This window comes from Cucurbita moschata, unplaced genomic scaffold (assembly GCF_002738365.1).
Source record: "Cucurbita moschata cultivar Rifu unplaced genomic scaffold, Cmos_1.0 Cmo_Scf00012, whole genome shotgun sequence".
NCBI classification, from domain to species: domain Eukaryota; kingdom Viridiplantae; phylum Streptophyta; class Magnoliopsida; order Cucurbitales; family Cucurbitaceae; genus Cucurbita; species Cucurbita moschata.
This window is the reverse complement of record NW_019268528.1, coordinates 217,324-233,958: the sequence shown is the minus strand read 5'-3', so window position 1 is coordinate 233,958 and position 16,635 is coordinate 217,324. Positions and strand designations below refer to the sequence as shown.

The window sequence follows — 16,635 nt, the reverse complement described above, 5'->3', positions numbered from 1 at the left end:
ATTATTCTAACTAAAAATGTCTGGTTTCGAAGCCTGTCTCCGAGCAGCCATAAATGACTTATAAGCTTATTTCGAGCTAATTCTTAACACGTTAAAAAATAATCAAGTTTCATTTATTTTTTGATAAATCATAATTCAGAGTTACGGTGTTTTATTAATATATGTTAAAAAGATTTTTATCTACTTTAATAATTTATTTATACTCATTATGATTATCAAATATGAATAATACAGTTGTTGAAATATCCCATCAAAAGTTTTATTTTGAGGCTATATAAAACTAATTTAAGTTGGATGTTTAGAATTATTCAAACTTGATCGATCTTACCTGTGGAGTGATTTGAATTTTAAACTAGAGTTCTTATATTGAGATATTTGATCAACAATGTAATTCGAATCTTACTTTTTCTTAGGATGATTCCTTATCATTTTGAGATTCGATATCTTTAGATTTAAATTTTTTATTTTATTTTTAATAATGGTGTTAGATCAATTTGAAAGAGTTTGTCATTATTTACGTGATGTAAGGGTATTTTTGACATTTGAATTAATTCGCTGGGAACACCTGTGGTGATTGGGCTTTCTGTACTTTATCTGGTTTGGCCCATATACATGTCCAGCAGCCCAAGTATGAATTTGGGCCGATTCAATGATAAGATATTCGGCCCATCATTGTTCCAATCGACCCGGCCCATATCCCCCTATAAATAGAATTGGCGGAGTGAAAATTGGTAGTTTTTGATTTGATCTACGGAAACCAGCAAGTAGATTGCCGCGTGGAGACGAAACAGCGACGTGAAGAGAGCAGGAACTCTAAATCTTCGTCCTCCGGATTCTGGAGCGATTGAGGAAGCCTTTCTACTTCAAAGTTCTTCACAAATTCTTTCGGTTCATTTCTGCTTCTCATATTTCCGTCTCAATCTCTCTGGTTTATCGACTTTTGGTAGGAATTGATTGTTTTTGTTTTCATCGAAGTTGATCGGCTGTTTGAAACTAAGCATTTGGAACTAAGCGTTTGGTTCTGATTTTGTCCTTTGTTGCAGAAGATCGAGAGAGGATTCTTGTTTCTTAGCGTCAACAATGTTTAACAGGCTTTTTGGTAAACCTAAACAAGAAGCCAATGCTTTGGCTACGTTAGAGAAGCTAAGCGAGGTACGTCTTCACTTTGTTGTTCTATTGTTTTAGATATTCTTTTTATGCAAACGATCTTTTCCTTTAGTAGATTGTTCTGAACTCTAGCTCTATTTCTTTCAATCTTGATTGATATTTGACTTCTCTCATTCACCTCGTCCAAATATTATTGTTTATGACGACTTTGTAATTGGTCCTCCTTGACGGAGTATTAGTGTTTCTGACGCCGCGATAATTAGTTCTCACTTCTCCTTGACCGAGTATTAGTGTTTATTTGGTTCTTCATTTTACTTTGTCAAGTGGTGGTTCCGGTTGAGAAATCATCGTCTTATTTGAATTAGGTTAACATGTAATTATACATTTGTTCTGCTACTTGTAATCGCGGTACACTAGGTGAGGTTTCACAGATGTAAGAACTGAAAACTGTGTACTACATTTCTGTGCTATTCTTCTATGCGATTATATTGGAGTGGATAGTTGAAATCATGTCCAAGGTGATGGTAATCGTGATCGCACAGACCTTTTTAGTCTAACAAAGCTTTTCATAATTGGTACCAATGTTTTTGGGCACTTTTTTTTCACTGTCTGTAATGATCTGTTTAGACGCTTGAAATGCTGGAGAAGAAAGAGAACGTTCTTGTAAAGAAGGCATCTGCAGAGGTTGAAAAAGCTAAAGAGTTCACAAGAGTGAAGAATAAACGAGGTATGGCCTGAAATTGAGTGATCTCATCTATGACGATATTGATTTCAATTTCCTTTGATTTTTTAAATGTGTGGAGCGTGATTAAGATTTAATTAATACCTACGTTGTCGACTCTGAGGTGTAAATTTGATGTCGCACCATACCTGGTTTTCTCACGTTTCGAAGTTTTTTAATCCGTAAAAATTTTTGAAATGCAAGTTATGCTTATATCAGTTTACTGCAATGTAATAGTCTGCACGAACTTTTAATGCTGTTTTTCAAGTACTTTTTTTTGTTCATTTTAGTTATTTTTTATTATTAGAAGAAGAATCTTGTTCTCAATGAATTCTACGAAGCAGCTTCTCGCTTGTTAGGGAAATAAATCTCATGAAAGGTTTTTTGTGGGTTAGAGAATACACTGCATTTTTTTTTTTTTCAAATAAGTAGAAGGCATTGTGATTTGAAAATGTTGATATTACTCTTTTCATGTATATAATCAATTTTGATTACATGACAATTGTCCCGTGGTAGTCTGAATACAGCTATTCTTGAGTTAATAGAGCCATAAGGACTTAATGTTTTTCAGATTCCATTCACAATCATTATATTTTGTTTGCAGCGGCCATACAATGTTTGAAGAGAAAGAGACTCTACGAACAGCAAGTAGAGCAGCTTGGAAATTTTCAATTGCGTATCCACGATCAGGTGTGCTGTAGTCGTTATTTACTGATTGATGAGACGTCTATTTCTTTTACTTTCATGAGCTGATGAAGCTTTTACTCAAAACCTATTCTTACTCTTGCAGATGATTATGTTAGAAGGCGCTAAAGCTACGACGGAAACTGTCGATGCTTTGAGAACAGGAGCATCTGCTATGAAGGCAATGCAGAAAGCAACGTATGCCTACTTTTATTTGCCTTTGTGGTTTATAATCTTTCAGAATTTTGGTCTTGCTGGGTCATTCATTATCTATAAAAAAATAAATCAGTCTATGTTATATAGTACACCTTAGCACGTCTTTTAACCATATTATTATTATTGTCTGAAAATTGTACAATATATCTGAACTTATTTCATCACTTCATTCATCTAGTTAAGCTAGCAGTCTGGAGAAAATGCGATCAAATTTTGTTCATTTAAATATATTTTAACGGCCTGAAATTTGAATGGTTTGTGAAATTTTTCTTCATGTTTTAGTGAGAAGTTAGAGCGTTAGTTTATATAGTAAGTAGCTTAATTATTCGGAACTTCTTCAGAAATATTGATGATGTGGACAAGACGATGGATGATATTAATGAGCAGACGGAGAATATGAAACAGATACAGGAAGCGCTATCAACTCCAATTGGTGCTGCAGCTGACTTCGACGAGGTTGTTAATCTTTTACTCTTTCCTATTATTAATAGCTTATATCTAGTAAGTATCTCATCTAGTGATTATGGTTGCCATTCAGGATGAATTGGAGGCGGAACTTGAAGAGCTGGAAAGTGCGGAGTTGGAAGAGCAACTTCTCCAACCGGCGTCAACAACTCCTGCTGCGCCCGTTTCCATCCCGTCAGGCCGGGTACCTGCACGCCCTGTTCCTCAGAAGAGAACTGCTGAAGAAGACGAACTCACAGCTCTGCAAGCGGAGATGGCCCTCTAATCAGGTCTTGTTCTTTCAACGTTTTATATTTTATTTGAAAGATGTCAATGGAGTTTATGCACTACTGTTATCTTGCAATTGAATCGGTGTGATCTCCTGGCAGATTGTGCCATACAAAGAAGCTTACGATGGCCGTTCGTTCAAAATTGCATACGAGCTATTCTTCCCTGCCGGGTGAAGTTGTATATAAAGAACGCGAAATAACTGTAATCATCCTTTAAATCTTTTATTTATCTATACTCTATTTTGCAGTGAATGCAAACATTGTGGTCATTTAAAATTTAATTTCGTGCGCCTAGGGAAGTTTAGGTACAAACTTCAGAGTAATTTATTCATAGTTTCATAATTTTATTCATATTTTCTTGGTTTAGGAAGACTACTACTAATAAATATGATCTAAAATTAAGTGTGAGTTTTTGTTCCTGATTTATCATATTCAGGATTTTGAAATGTAAAAAATTTTGAACTTTAATGTTCACAATCAATTCATCAGTCATAAATTTAAATTCGGCCTAATAAAGCTTCAATTCAAATTTTACAAATATAAATACTAGATGGAATAATTCACAAATAGTACTGCAACTCAACAGAAGATATATTTAACATACGAAAAAGTAACAGCTTTTTTTAGTTTATAGTGAGCTTCGAACATGAAAAGAAATCATACAAATTTAGAAATCATACAAATTTCACATTTGAAAATTCGTTTAAACAATTTGTAAGTCTCAATACAATTTCTAGTAAATGTTTAAAAATTTGATATTTTAAAAAATCTATATAGCAAGAAAGAATATTAATAACAAGGAATGAATTAAAACCTAAAGAATAAAATGTCGCAGACTTTAGACACAAACAAAACAAGTTAAATCGAAATGAATCCAAATAGAAATCCTAATATAATATCGTAGACATAATTTGAAAGTAGAGATGAAAGAATAAAAGAAAAAAATAAGTATAGATTTGTATGGTTGGAGGTCATTTAAGACCTACCATTTAGTAAATCCTTCCACTCCTTTACCCTTATAAAAAATGGATGAGACTGAACTTCCCTCCTTCACAATTCTAAATTATCAGAAAAAGAGGGAAGGAAAGAAATGAGAGAAAGAGAAGCTCATTCACTTCTCCAACACTATTTCACAATTCCATGGCATTCACTTTTCCTTCTTTCACTCAGTAAATAAAACAGTCGCTTCTCCAACACTGTTTCCCAATTCCGTTACCTTCACTTTTCTTTCTTTCACTTGGTAAATAGGTTAAAGCATCTTCCATCCTGGCTGGGACTTAAATTACAGTCTCAAATCATACTAAATGACGGTTTAAGAATTGACCTCCAGCCAAACAAATCTATCATTGCTATATCGAACTACTAAATCATAAAGGGAAATTAAAAAATAATCTGTATAAAAAAAATTAACAGAAAATTATTTCGGAGAAAATATTAAAGGAATACTAGAAACATATCTAGCCTCTTTAACTTCCCATGTTCACTATAACTTTTCGAACACTTTTCACTATCTCAAAAAACTAATTGGCTGTCTCAGCTAATGAGAGGGAGGAAGGTGGTTGAAGATTGACTTAGAAACACTATCATCATTCCCAAACAACTAAATCGGTACTCAACATTTTCGGAGACGAGAGCTTTTGAAATTCAAATTTCCAATAAATACAAGGACATCAACTACATTCAAGATCAACGTTCTTGAATGTGTAATTTACATGGACAAGATGGACGAGAATAATGAGAATACAAACAAGACTGATCTATGGTTTTGCATCGTAATGAATGTCTACAATAACTAACAAAGCCTATGATAGCAATACTCAAGTCCCGCTACTAATACTACTACCACTACAACTAGGAAATGACTGGAGGAATTAGTTTAAAATGACTAGAGGAATTAGTTTAAAATGACTGGAGGAATTAGTTTAAAATGACTGGAGGAATTAGTTTAAAATGACTGGAGGAATTAGTTTAAAATGACTGGAGGAATTAGTTTAAAATGACTGGAGGAATTAGTTTAAAATGACTGGAGGAATTAGTTTAAAATGACTGGAGGAATTAGTTTAAAATGACTGGAGGAATTAGTTTAAAATGACTGGAGGAATTAGTTTAAAATGAAGAAGGAATTAATTTAAAATGACGAAGGAACTAGTTTAAAATGAATTCAAAACATAGGAAGATGTTGAATGAGTTCCTAACAATGACGAGATTGTCATCATGTTGTCCAGAATCCGCCTTACTCACTGTCATCTTCAATTTCTAACTCAGTTACCTAAACACCTTGTCATTTCTCAGAACACTTCACAGGGAGAAGGTGGTTGGAATTGACAAGACCAGAGTCTAATTCCAAATCTAAAGAATAAAACAGTTGCAAGATCTAGAAATACAGAGACTCTACGCTCGATCTCCTACTTGCGAGAAATTGATCAATTCTAACTGATTCACTAACCAAATTCAAACACGCGACTCCGACAGTATTATCCCTTGCCAATGTCCATTAACAAAAACTTAACAAACTTATCTCATTGCGAAACGTCAAAACTTAGACGTAAAAGATACATGTAGTGACTAAACAAAAACCTTCTAAAAGAACGAATGCTATCATTGTCCAGATTAATGCCAGAGTGAACACATCAAGGAAGAACTAACAGAAATATTAAATAACATGAAAGAATGGCTGTTATGCCGAATTATCGAGACTCTTACTTCTCTGACGAGTTAGGTCCTCTCTTCTTGCCGAAGCCAACGACTGCAAGAGGAAATTTAAACTCATAAAAAAACGAGAAAAGGATAAAAGTTCGAACGCGATTACAATATCAAAGAGAGAGAGAGAGAGAGGGAGAAGAAATAAATGTTTACCGGCAGTGACAAATCGACGATTGTATTGCATCCGTTTGTGAGCACGTCCTCGTGGCTTCTTCTTCTTGTCCTGTTTGGCAACCTTCGGAGTCTGGCCTCTCACCTTACCGGCACGAGCCAAAGATCCGTGAACCTTACCTGAATGTCGATTACAGAGATGAAGAAACGAATTAATGAGGATCATCAAACAGACGAACATAAAATGCAAAATGAGTCTATAAGAGCTCGATCCTCACCCATGGCTAATCTGAAAGCGTCTTCCCCTCTTCCGGATGTTCGGCGACAGGCGTGCTCGCTTCGAACGCTAGAAACTAACAACGCAACTTGCAAAAATTAGGTTTAGGTGAATGGACAAACATATATATAGTAGTGGGTTGGGTGACGCGCGAAAATTTGATCCAGCCGGCCCAGCCCATATTTAATTTCACTTATATATCGGTCCAAAGTTTTTCTAACCCAAATAAAAACTATTTTTAGCAATATTATTTTTTCAGCGCGAAAATTTGTTGTCTTTATTGTTTCTCGTTAAATTACATGTAATTATTATATCTTTGTCTAAACATTTATTTTAATTCGAAAAAATTCTCACGATTTTTTCCCTAAACAAACCTTCTAAATTTCTTTGCCTACTTAAAAAAAAAATATAGTTGGTTATTTTTTTTTAGTTTAAAACTCGGAGACAAAGATTTGAACCTCACTTTTCTTCAATGTCTTTAGAGATCAAACTTAGTTCGTTTATGTATGTTACAACTTTCAATTTGTGTATTTCTTTGACCTTACAATTTGAACTTTGAGACGTTGTGACCAACTTCGGCAAGGATTCTATGTTTACAAATGGTTTGAAATCTACAACATTGATAAAATAATATAACTTAATAAATCCAGAACAAGTTTACGTTAATAATCAAGAATTTTTTAAAATAGTGCAATATAATTCTAATTGCAACAAAAACTCAAACCTGCTAAGCAAAACATTGACTAAACAACTCCCTATAATATTAATTAACTAAAACAACTCCGAGTTAGACCGCGGGAAAGATTAAGATAATATCCTGATGTGGCTGAAGGCTTGAATGCTCCTAGGGAAGATTATGATTTACCAAACAAACATAAAACGGTATTTAGATTGAATTATAAAACATGGATATGATTTGCTAATTCAAAAAGCCTCGGTTAATGTAACCCAAAAACAATTGAACTTAATACTGAACAAGTCCAGGAATTATAAGTTAATTCAAAAAAGATCTCCAAAGACAACAATTAAAATATGAGTCTTCTTTCATTCAACAAATCAAACCTACAACCTAATCTCATCTTACCACCTCTTCGAGAAAACAGTTGACGAATCAATCATCTTCTTCAATGACCTTAGTCCCGAGTCCCTTCAGTCCTTCTGCGGGGATTTCTGCAACTGTTACGAGGGAGTACAACTCTTCCTTGGCATCTTCATCATCGTTTCTCTTGCGAGCAATGCGAACTCTAATTCTTCTGGGCACACTCCTGATTCCCCTGCTCCAGATATGCTTGTTCAGCTTAACATCCACTCTCACATCCTTTGTACCCATGGCCTTCTCAGCAAACTTCCTGATCTCCTTGATGGCCTTAGGAGCCTTCTTCTTAAAGGTGCTGTTCATTCACAAACAGTACAGGTTAATGAGTAGCAAACAGATCCTGCGGTTATACATTATTTCCAGATAGAGATGGACATTAGGGAGGTTATGTTAATAATAGTTTAGGATATAGATAAACAGTACAGGTTAATGAGTAGCACTGTATGTGTATCAAAGCCTATATATGGTAATGAAAGTAACCTACTAGATAATAAACGAAAATGGTTAAAATACTTGTGCATCACGGGCTCCAGGGGACACTATTCATACAAAGCATGGAATGGACCAGCTGACGCTTCTAACGCTTCTAACTCTTCATAACAGAGTATCAACAACCCTGGATTGGTTCCGTCCAAAGGCTCTAATTCATCTCATATCCAGACGATAGAACAAAACATGCTAAAGTAGTGGGGAGATATGCTTATTCTGGCTATTTATAGACAAAAGTAATATTATAGCCCTACAACAACTATAACTTCAATTAGCAACAAATCCGAAATCCCAAACCTCAAACTGTCAAGTTGTATGTCCAATTCAGAGTACAATAGACAGTATGAACTAAAATCTAGTAATACCAATCTATAGTCCTAGGAAAAAGGAAGCAATAGTAAACTCATGGCACACACTTCCAAGTAAAGTACAAAAATCTGATGAATTTATGACGCAAAGACTACTAAATCGAGGTTACTCCTCCCACATAAAGTACATAATCAGCTAGAATATACAAACCTAACATTAAAAAGGACAAATACATATGAGAGGCAGATAAAAAGAACGTACCAGCCATGAAGGCGCTTGTGAAGGTTAATAGTGTACTCTCTGGAGACTACCTCCTCCTTTCTTCCTTTGGTCTTCTCTACCATTTTTAAATCTCTTCAAAAATACCTGTACACAGAAAGCCTTTTGAAGATAAGCAGACAAAATTTCTACGAGTTCTAGATTCTCAAATGCAGAAATGCCGAATATATATCAACACGATTCATATGCTTCACAGATTAGAAACGACCGGAAGCGGGCAAGCCGATCGCATAAAAAGCAAAAAGGTAATCAAAACCAAAACAGATCATGATTTACCGGTTTACGAAGTTTCAAGACAAGCGAAAACGAAGTATTGAACTAATAATTGAGAAGACATGTTCAGAGTTCAAGAGTAGAGACCTGGCGTTCGGCAACGCGAAGAGTGGCCTCCAGTGAAAGAGATGGTCTTCAGGGGCACCAAAAAACCCTAATGCTGAATTTATATAAGGGTTTAAATTATTGCGGGCTTATTGTGTCACAGACTTTGTCAAGTTTGGGCCTATAAATGGACCGATGAATATAATAAATGGGCTATTTTTTAAAAAAGGAAAATAAATAAAATAAAACTCCATTTTAGCATATTAAACCATATATTTTTTTTATAAACTTTGAATGTTAATATTTTGTCGGTAAATTTGGGTTATTTATTATTAGTTAGTTGGAAAAAAATTAGTTTGATTTTGAAGTGGTATTCAAATTTATGTGAATTAGAAGTTTAATTGTAATTTAGATATACTAAAGTTTTCTACCTGATTCTTATGTACAACAAAGAACACTCGAGACATATATAGCAAGAACAAGTCCCCACAATTTCACCAAACTTGTCACGAATCAACTCCATTTTCTTAAAAAAATAAACCCATTTTCACTACTTAATTCCACGTATCATCGAAAAAATAAATGGAGCAAAATTAATAGAGAATATCACAACTCATCGTCGGAGTTAAAACGAGTGCTCTCGACCAAAAAGTGAAAAGTTTGAAGGACAATAAAGCCAGGCACTCGGAACCATTTTAAGGGGTGCAGTGAAAGTGTAGGGTTATAGAGGAAGGAAATGAAGAATAAGCAAATGAAATGATACACACACAGCTCATTATTATTATGACTGCCTCTTTCTTTAATCAATCTACACAATGATAACTTTTGCTTGTAAGTCGGTGGAGAAAGGAAAGCTGGAACCCTCCATTTGGAAAGCTCCGTTGATTGATGCCTCATTCTCAGCAATTCATCATCACAGTATGTACGCCAGAATTTAAGTTAATACAACAGCAACCAACCGGAAGCGCATACACTTTCATCATTTTTGGTTACTTCTCCAATATCTCCACAGGCTAAATGTCAAAACTGCTAGACCCGCAACGCCCACTAAGATCTGCTCACCCAAACAAACACACCCACATATATGATGTAAATCTTTCCAAACCAAAGGAATTGCACAAATATCAACACAAAACAGAAAGAATGAATGAATGAATGAATGAATGGCCCTTAAAAGGGAGGTCCAAACTTTTCTATGCAGTATAGTTGCCCACAAGATCAAGGAATCAAAAAGTTCAACCCGTTGGATACCCATTTCGTTTTTTGTTTTCTTCTTTGTATAGGGAAGCTGCTTTACCGAGTGAAAGAATAGTGAAACCCGAGTTGTTTTCTAAGGGGTGTTCTTAAAATTCAAATAAGAAATTGCATGCATTATTATGACTTTGTGGAGTGCAGCAAGTGACTGGAGAACCGGTATGAAACTAACCTTTGCGTCTGTGGCAGGAGATGATAGACCAAGTCGGAAGAATGATTTCAGTTTCTTGAAGCGATATGAACTTGGTAATAGAATCACTGCAGTGTACTGTTTTGTGCAAGGAAATGGCAGTATTCTCTGTAGTGCCAGTTGTGCTGTCAATGGTGTCAAGGAATTTCTGACATTCAAACGTCCCTCATCCTGGATCTGCTTCAAAACCAGACCAATTTACAAAAGAATTTATGACAACAGGTGGTATATCAATTTATCTCTCTTTGGAGAATGTCAAGAGTTCATTTTATCTTTACGGTTACCATTCCAAAGCATTGCCCAATGAAACTACACAATTTATTTTAAGATAGACAAATATATTCATGTATATTTCAAACAACTGGATAAGTAAACTGCGAAATCTCACGTCGATTGGAGAAGAGAATGAAACATTCTAATCAGAGTGAGAAAACCTCTCCCTACCAGATACGTTTTTAAAGTTAAGAACTTTGAAGGGAAGCTTGAAAGGAAAATCCCAAAGAGGACAATATCTGCTAGCGTGGACTTGAGATGTTACAAATGGTATCAGAGCCAAACACCGGGCGATGTGCCAGCGAGGAGGCTGAGCCCCGAATGGAGGTGGACATGAGGCAGTGTGCCAGCAAGGATGTTGCGCTCCGAAGGGAGTGGGGTGGATTAGGGGCTCCCACATTGATTGGAGAAGGGAACCAGTGCAAGCAAGGACGCTGGGCCCCGAAGGAACGGTTGGGGAGGAGAACGAAACACTTTTTATAAGGGTATGGAAACCTCTTCCTAGCAGTCGCGTTTAAAAACCTTGAGGGAAAGTCCAAAAGGAAAAGCTAAAAGAGGACAATATCTGCTAGCGGGTAGGCTTGAGCTAATACATGCTTAATTGAGTAAGAACTCAATTGATAAATAATGCATCACAAGTGGTGAAAGCCACATTTCATAGATATTTTAAACAACTTGAAGTATCGACAGAGAAAAAAATGGATAGAAAAACTCACTAAATGCCACTAACCTCAAAAGTAGTTCCAACATCACCAGAGTATATCCTTGACTGGTAGCTGCATAGAATCCTGTCCAGCCAGTAATAATTCTCCTGCAAATGAACACCAAAAATCCATAAAATTCCTCTCGTCTAAGCATACTGCCACGATATAAACTAGGAACAACTGAAAACCAACTTCTTTTCTTTCTGGAAGTTGACATCATAATGGATCATAAGCTTTCAAACTACAGTCGTGCCAAGTAAGGGTAAATGAAAATAACACCTTGAAGCATGTTCAAGTAGACCTATTTTTTTTTAATTTGAAGACGAAACTCTTTCGAGTATTTCCTTTCCCTTATCCATACCAAATAGAGGAGAGTGGAAGGTGGAGAGAAAAAGAAATGGGAAAAGAGAGAGTGATTCAGAGACTGCAATTCATTGGACAAGTCAAGCCAAGCGATCATCAACCAAGGCTAAAAGAGCTGCTGCTGCTGCTAAAGATAGGAAAACAAGTGGAATGCTATTTCTACTAAATCCTTCATGAAGTAATAATAAATTTTCATAAACGAAAACTAACCTGCAGTCCATTTTCATGAGCCCTCTGCTCAATCTCTAGGATTGACGAAACATCTTGATCTGTAGGCCCTTCTTCTTGAAGACGTAGTATTTCATTCAAAGCAAGATCAACCTTTTAAAAATTTCAGGATCACAAAAATTTGTCAGCTAAATTTGCTAATGAAAACAAAGTAAAAGAAGGTTGATTGTGATAATGTATAAACCAGCTTCGATGAGATTTCCGGATCACAAGAAAATTTTATGCTGATATCACCACGAACAGGACCAATTCTTGAAGGTTTGTTGCCTCCAAGAAATACTGAAACCTCAGCAGAATAGATCTGAAACAGATAAGTAATCCGCGAATTAAGCAAAAGAATAAAATAAAACAAATACTCAGAAAACCTACAAAATATATAGATACCTGTCCATGCTTGAAACGCAGAACTTGCATCATTCTTGTCTCAAGCAATTTGCTCAAAAACCCTACGAAATGAATTTCCTCAACCTGCAATTTGTTTTGAACAAAACACATTATGAACCATTGGGGGGAAAAAGTAATAAACAGGACACTTTATTTACAATCTACCCTTCCTCGACAATAAAATGGAAGGAAATACCATAGTTCCATTTGTGAGCTCCACAGGAAAGCATAGTTGTACTGAACACTGGGCTTCAACCATCGGGCTATATACCACTTCTCTACAATGCATGAACATTAAACGTGCTTAAAGAAAGGGAAATCCCACAAGAATGTAATAAATTTATGAACCAAAAACACATGGAAATTCACTCTAGACGACTTCTGCCAGATCCCCATCGGTTGGGGAGGAGAACGAAACGTTCTTTATAAGGGTGTGAAAATCTCTCCCCAGCAAACGCGCTTTAAAAACCTTGAGAGGAAACCCAAAAGGGAAAGGCCAAAAAGGACATGCCAGCGGTGGGCTTAGGCTGTTACGACTTTTATGTAAGACCTTAACTAACAGCATATGAGAAAAAGAAAAAAGAAAGAAAAAAAGAGGCATCGAATGGAAAACAAAAGACAAAACATTGTTCTTTTAGTTTTGTTTTGACTACTTTCCCTCCCCACTGATTAATTATATCATATTTGGTGAACATGTTTTTCTTTTTCCTATAATCAATGTGTTTGAATACAAGGTCAGTGCACTATACCGAACTATTCTTGTAGGAAAAGTGAATGGCAAGCCTTTTAGGTCATCACGATTGAAGTTCATAATAGGCTCAGGAGGCTTTGGTATTCCACCCTGATTAAAGAAATCAAAACCTTACTTAACCTGAACGACAAAGGTTGCTGCGTGTAAGCAGGAAGAATATAAGGCTACACATACCAGATACTGCTGTATTAAAGGAAGTGCTATAGAAGGATTAATATTCCCCACAACTACAACAGTAAAGTTGGATGGATCTCTGAAGCAGTTGTTGAAATATTCACAGGCCTTTTGTGGATCAACTTTTTGAAGGTCACTTAACCTAATTGGCTGGAGAATAAGAAATAAAAATTCAAAAAGATAATACTATAGAAAAAATAATAAATTTTTTTAAAAGCAGGGTAACGAGCATACCCTAAAAAAATAGGAGTTTCCATAATTAAGCTCCTTCACACGGTTCGCAAATGCAGTATAAGGATCCCTCTCCTGAGCACGCACAGCTTCTTCTGCCATTTGCATAACAATTTTGACATCCTCCTCTCTTGGTGTCACATTTGTCTTGAATAATTGATAAACAAGCTGTGCAGAGAAACAGAAAGTCAAAAAATGGTCTAAGGGGAAATTTCTTTATAATCAATGCTTCTGAAAGTTCGCTAATTTAAATTAGAATCGTGAAATAAGCTGCTCGAACATTGACTGAATCCTTCACATAATTCAAAACACAGATGTTACAGATAAAAAGTTCGTCGACCCTCATTGACTAGGCACAGTCAGCAGCTAAATCATAAAAGATTATTTGTTTTGATAACGCAGTCCTATTATATTAGTTGTGAGGCCGTATGCATGACAAACAATAAACATAAAAGTAAAGAGCAGTGAATAGAATAAAAAATAGTTGACCCAGAACTGAAATCAAGAAAAAGATTTGGAGATATATGTCCATGCACGAACAGGAATCATAACATCAGTTTAGGCCAATCACCAAGAGCAAAATCCACATATGATGAAGGAAAATTTGGAACATAGAAGTGGTCCAAGGGGACATGTATGTTTAATCATTTTGGAAAAAATATTTTTATAGTCTTTTTTCATTTAAAGGCTATAAAATAAGTAATGGAGATGAAAACAGGAAACAAACCTGCAGGGCAGTTTCCAGATCCGACGGCGAACAATCACCAGAAAAGGTTCTCATGTATGCTCCAAGCTTTGTACCAACTTCAGCTCTCTTACCAGCAAGTATATCCTTTAGTACAGAAGGTCGATAACCAAACACTCCGATTTCTCCCGCAATGGTTGAACCCATCGAGCAAGAACTATACTCTCTCTCTGGGAGTTCAGATAAGGCCCCATAAGAGAACCCTGTAAATATTACCTGTTAAGATAAAATGGTATGTTAGGTGTACAGGAGATACTTAGACTAAGAAGGAGCAATAGAAGAAAATCTATTCAAATTTAGTGGACCATTGCATCTAAGAAATAATATTAACAGATTTACGAAAAGACCTAAAGTAATAACAGATCCATGCTTTTCATGCTTTCACTATCTCTTCAAGTATGATATAATCTTCTAAGGCGATATACGTTATGGACTAAATCCCTAAATAGGGTACAAGCAAACTGCTCTCTGAATTTTATCCCCTCGGGTGTTAGGAAGGGGATGGTAAAATTTATCATGTCAAAGATGGTTGTAATGTCATCAGCAAATATTAAGTTGACATTGATTGGTTCATTGCTAGTAAAACTAGCAGCAGAAATTACTATATCAGATAAACAAGGTACCTGATCATCAAGAAAGTCTGTACACTTATAGCAAACTCGCATGCCATTTGATAGAAATATTTCGGTAGCTCCAATGTTAGGATATTCTTGCTGCTGCAAAATGTTCCTGAAATGTTATCACAAAAGTGTAGTTACCACACCATTATAACAATAATAACTGAAAGTCTCCTAGTGAACATCTGAATTCAAACCTTCAAAAGGGAGGACTTTTTCATAAGGAATTAAACAAAATTAAGAACATGCATTACTCTTTATATGATTTTGAATTGAGTATGATACTCTTTATGTGTTCTTTTAACTCAATTCGTATCCATTGCTGCCTAATAATTGAATATTGGAAATTCAAAGGCAAGCAAGAGAAACTCTCTGAAATAGCATTCTGATTCTTTCCGAAAACATTTTTATGAACTACCACGGGATAACATGCAGATCTCATGTTACTGAAAATTTGGAAAAAAAAAATGAAATTTTAAACAATAGTTATTCATACACGGTTTTATTGAGTTCCATAGAACATATGTATAAACACATGAAAAACAGTTCTCAAACAAGTTCCATATTAGATGACAAATCAGTAAGGATGCGAGACCCAAGGGTCTTGAGATTTTAATGTTTCAACATGAACAACGCAGGGTTATAAAAATTATAGATACCCTGGATTTGGCATGGTACTGACAATTTCCTCGGGGATATGTTCTTCATCCAAAGGAGGAATGCTTCTTTCTTTCTCAAGACGATTGATATTCATGACAACATTTTTTAAACCGTCAACGGTTGCAGAAGCACGTGGCTCTATTATCTTGATGACACAGCTGCACAATGATGTTAACTTTGCTGAATACTTAGATACTTCTGACGCTGATATATCTGTGAGGAGAAGTAATACCCCAGAGAAAAATGATGGTTGTATTATATAATTCATCACAGAAAACTAAACATTATTAGATTTTACGAAGAAAAAACGAACACTAACGAGGTAGAAGAGTCTTTTGGAGCTGGGCCTCATACTCAATCCCAACTACAGGTTCATTTCGTAAAAAATGCTGCTCAAAGAAACAAGATATTACATCAGAAGTAGTGATATATATTAACATACACCAAATTTCATTATAAATCTTAAGCATCAACGCACCTGCAAATATTCATCTCGCAAATTTGTTGATTGCATCTGATCACGTTCCAAATAGGCCGATTCAATCTCTGACATCAGTAGGGCTCGAACTATAGATATTTCACGTTCTGAAAACCCATGAAGTCGTACTCTTGCAACCTGAAGCATAATGGGACATGGGTAATTGAATGCATACATCATTAGATGAAGAATATCACACTAAAAGAGGAAGATGTTGAAGTTTAAGTCAGAGCACACAGCCATACCTCAGTCAGCATAGATTCCAGTGCCTTTACAGTTCCTTTTTCCTTGCAGGATGAGCTCATTATAAAAGCTTTCAATGGAAGAACAACAGCTTCTGCTGCAGCTGAGCATAAAAAGAATGGAGGATCCTTGCCACGAGATATTTTGTAAAACCTTTGATTTAGTGCCTGAAGGAACATGGATTCTACAAGTAAATTTCTGAAGTCTCTCACAGTCTTCATCTCATCTGCTGCCATTTTGTAACTAATCATCACAGCCGACTATTACCAAAACAAAAAAAAAAAAAAAAAAAAAAA

At 35.6% G+C, this 16,635-nt stretch overlaps 4 protein-coding genes across 7 annotated transcripts in view; 1 reads left to right on the top strand and 3 right to left on the bottom strand.

The window, feature by feature from the left end:
- Positions 1-739: 739 nt before the first annotated feature.
- Positions 740-3,743, top strand: LOC111450291 (vacuolar protein sorting-associated protein 32 homolog 2-like). 4 transcript variants are annotated; one of them, XM_023090340.1, is made up of 8 exons: positions 740-908; positions 1,047-1,152; positions 1,735-1,834; positions 2,433-2,518; positions 2,619-2,710; positions 3,070-3,184; positions 3,267-3,462; positions 3,562-3,743. In XM_023090340.1, the coding sequence occupies exons 2-7, from the start codon at positions 1,081-1,083 to the stop codon at positions 3,456-3,458; spliced, it is 657 nt and encodes a 218-aa protein (XP_022946108.1). In that variant the 5' UTR covers positions 740-908; positions 1,047-1,080; the 3' UTR covers positions 3,459-3,462; positions 3,562-3,743. The 4 variants fall into 4 exon arrangements, with proteins under 4 accessions (XP_022946108.1, XP_022946106.1, XP_022946107.1 ...); XM_023090338.1 differs by having other exon boundaries at positions 1,044-1,152; XM_023090339.1 differs by having other exon boundaries at positions 740-943.
- A 2,213-nt stretch (positions 3,744-5,956) lies between these two features.
- On the bottom strand, positions 5,957-6,652 carry LOC111450293 (40S ribosomal protein S30). The gene is made up of 3 exons (XM_023090343.1): positions 6,555-6,652; positions 6,319-6,456; positions 5,957-6,208 (listed from the first exon to the last, which is right to left on the bottom strand). The coding sequence occupies exons 1-3, from the start codon at positions 6,556-6,558 to the stop codon at positions 6,162-6,164; spliced, it is 189 nt and encodes a 62-aa protein (XP_022946111.1). The 5' UTR covers positions 6,559-6,652; the 3' UTR covers positions 5,957-6,161.
- An 839-nt stretch (positions 6,653-7,491) lies between these two features.
- Positions 7,492-9,184, bottom strand: LOC111450292 (60S ribosomal protein L31). Its single transcript, XM_023090341.1, has 3 exons — positions 9,087-9,184; positions 8,709-8,813; positions 7,492-7,944 (listed from the first exon to the last, which is right to left on the bottom strand). The coding sequence occupies exons 2-3, from the start codon at positions 8,789-8,791 to the stop codon at positions 7,665-7,667; spliced, it is 363 nt and encodes a 120-aa protein (XP_022946109.1). The 5' UTR covers positions 8,792-8,813; positions 9,087-9,184; the 3' UTR covers positions 7,492-7,664.
- Positions 9,185-9,788: 604 nt separating this feature from the next.
- LOC111450570 (zinc protease PQQL-like) overlaps positions 9,789-16,635 on the bottom strand; it is a 9,629-nt gene continuing 2,782 nt past the window's right edge. Inside the window, exons 6-21 of the mRNA XM_023090765.1 lie at positions 16,342-16,599; positions 16,097-16,234; positions 15,938-16,007; positions 15,618-15,831; positions 14,965-15,070; positions 14,324-14,557; positions 13,600-13,764; positions 13,366-13,515; positions 13,190-13,281; positions 12,637-12,718; positions 12,441-12,524; positions 12,241-12,357; positions 12,039-12,149; positions 11,492-11,572; positions 10,471-10,665; positions 9,789-10,098 (exon numbers count right to left, since the gene is read on the bottom strand). Coding sequence (XP_022946533.1) covers positions 10,024-10,098; positions 10,471-10,665; positions 11,492-11,572; positions 12,039-12,149; positions 12,241-12,357; positions 12,441-12,524; positions 12,637-12,718; positions 13,190-13,281; positions 13,366-13,515; positions 13,600-13,764; positions 14,324-14,557; positions 14,965-15,070; positions 15,618-15,831; positions 15,938-16,007; positions 16,097-16,234; positions 16,342-16,599 — 2,172 coding nt within the window. The 3' untranslated portion in view covers positions 9,789-10,023. The remainder of the gene's footprint in view (positions 10,099-10,470; positions 10,666-11,491; positions 11,573-12,038; positions 12,150-12,240; positions 12,358-12,440; positions 12,525-12,636; positions 12,719-13,189; positions 13,282-13,365; positions 13,516-13,599; positions 13,765-14,323; positions 14,558-14,964; positions 15,071-15,617; positions 15,832-15,937; positions 16,008-16,096; positions 16,235-16,341; positions 16,600-16,635) is intronic.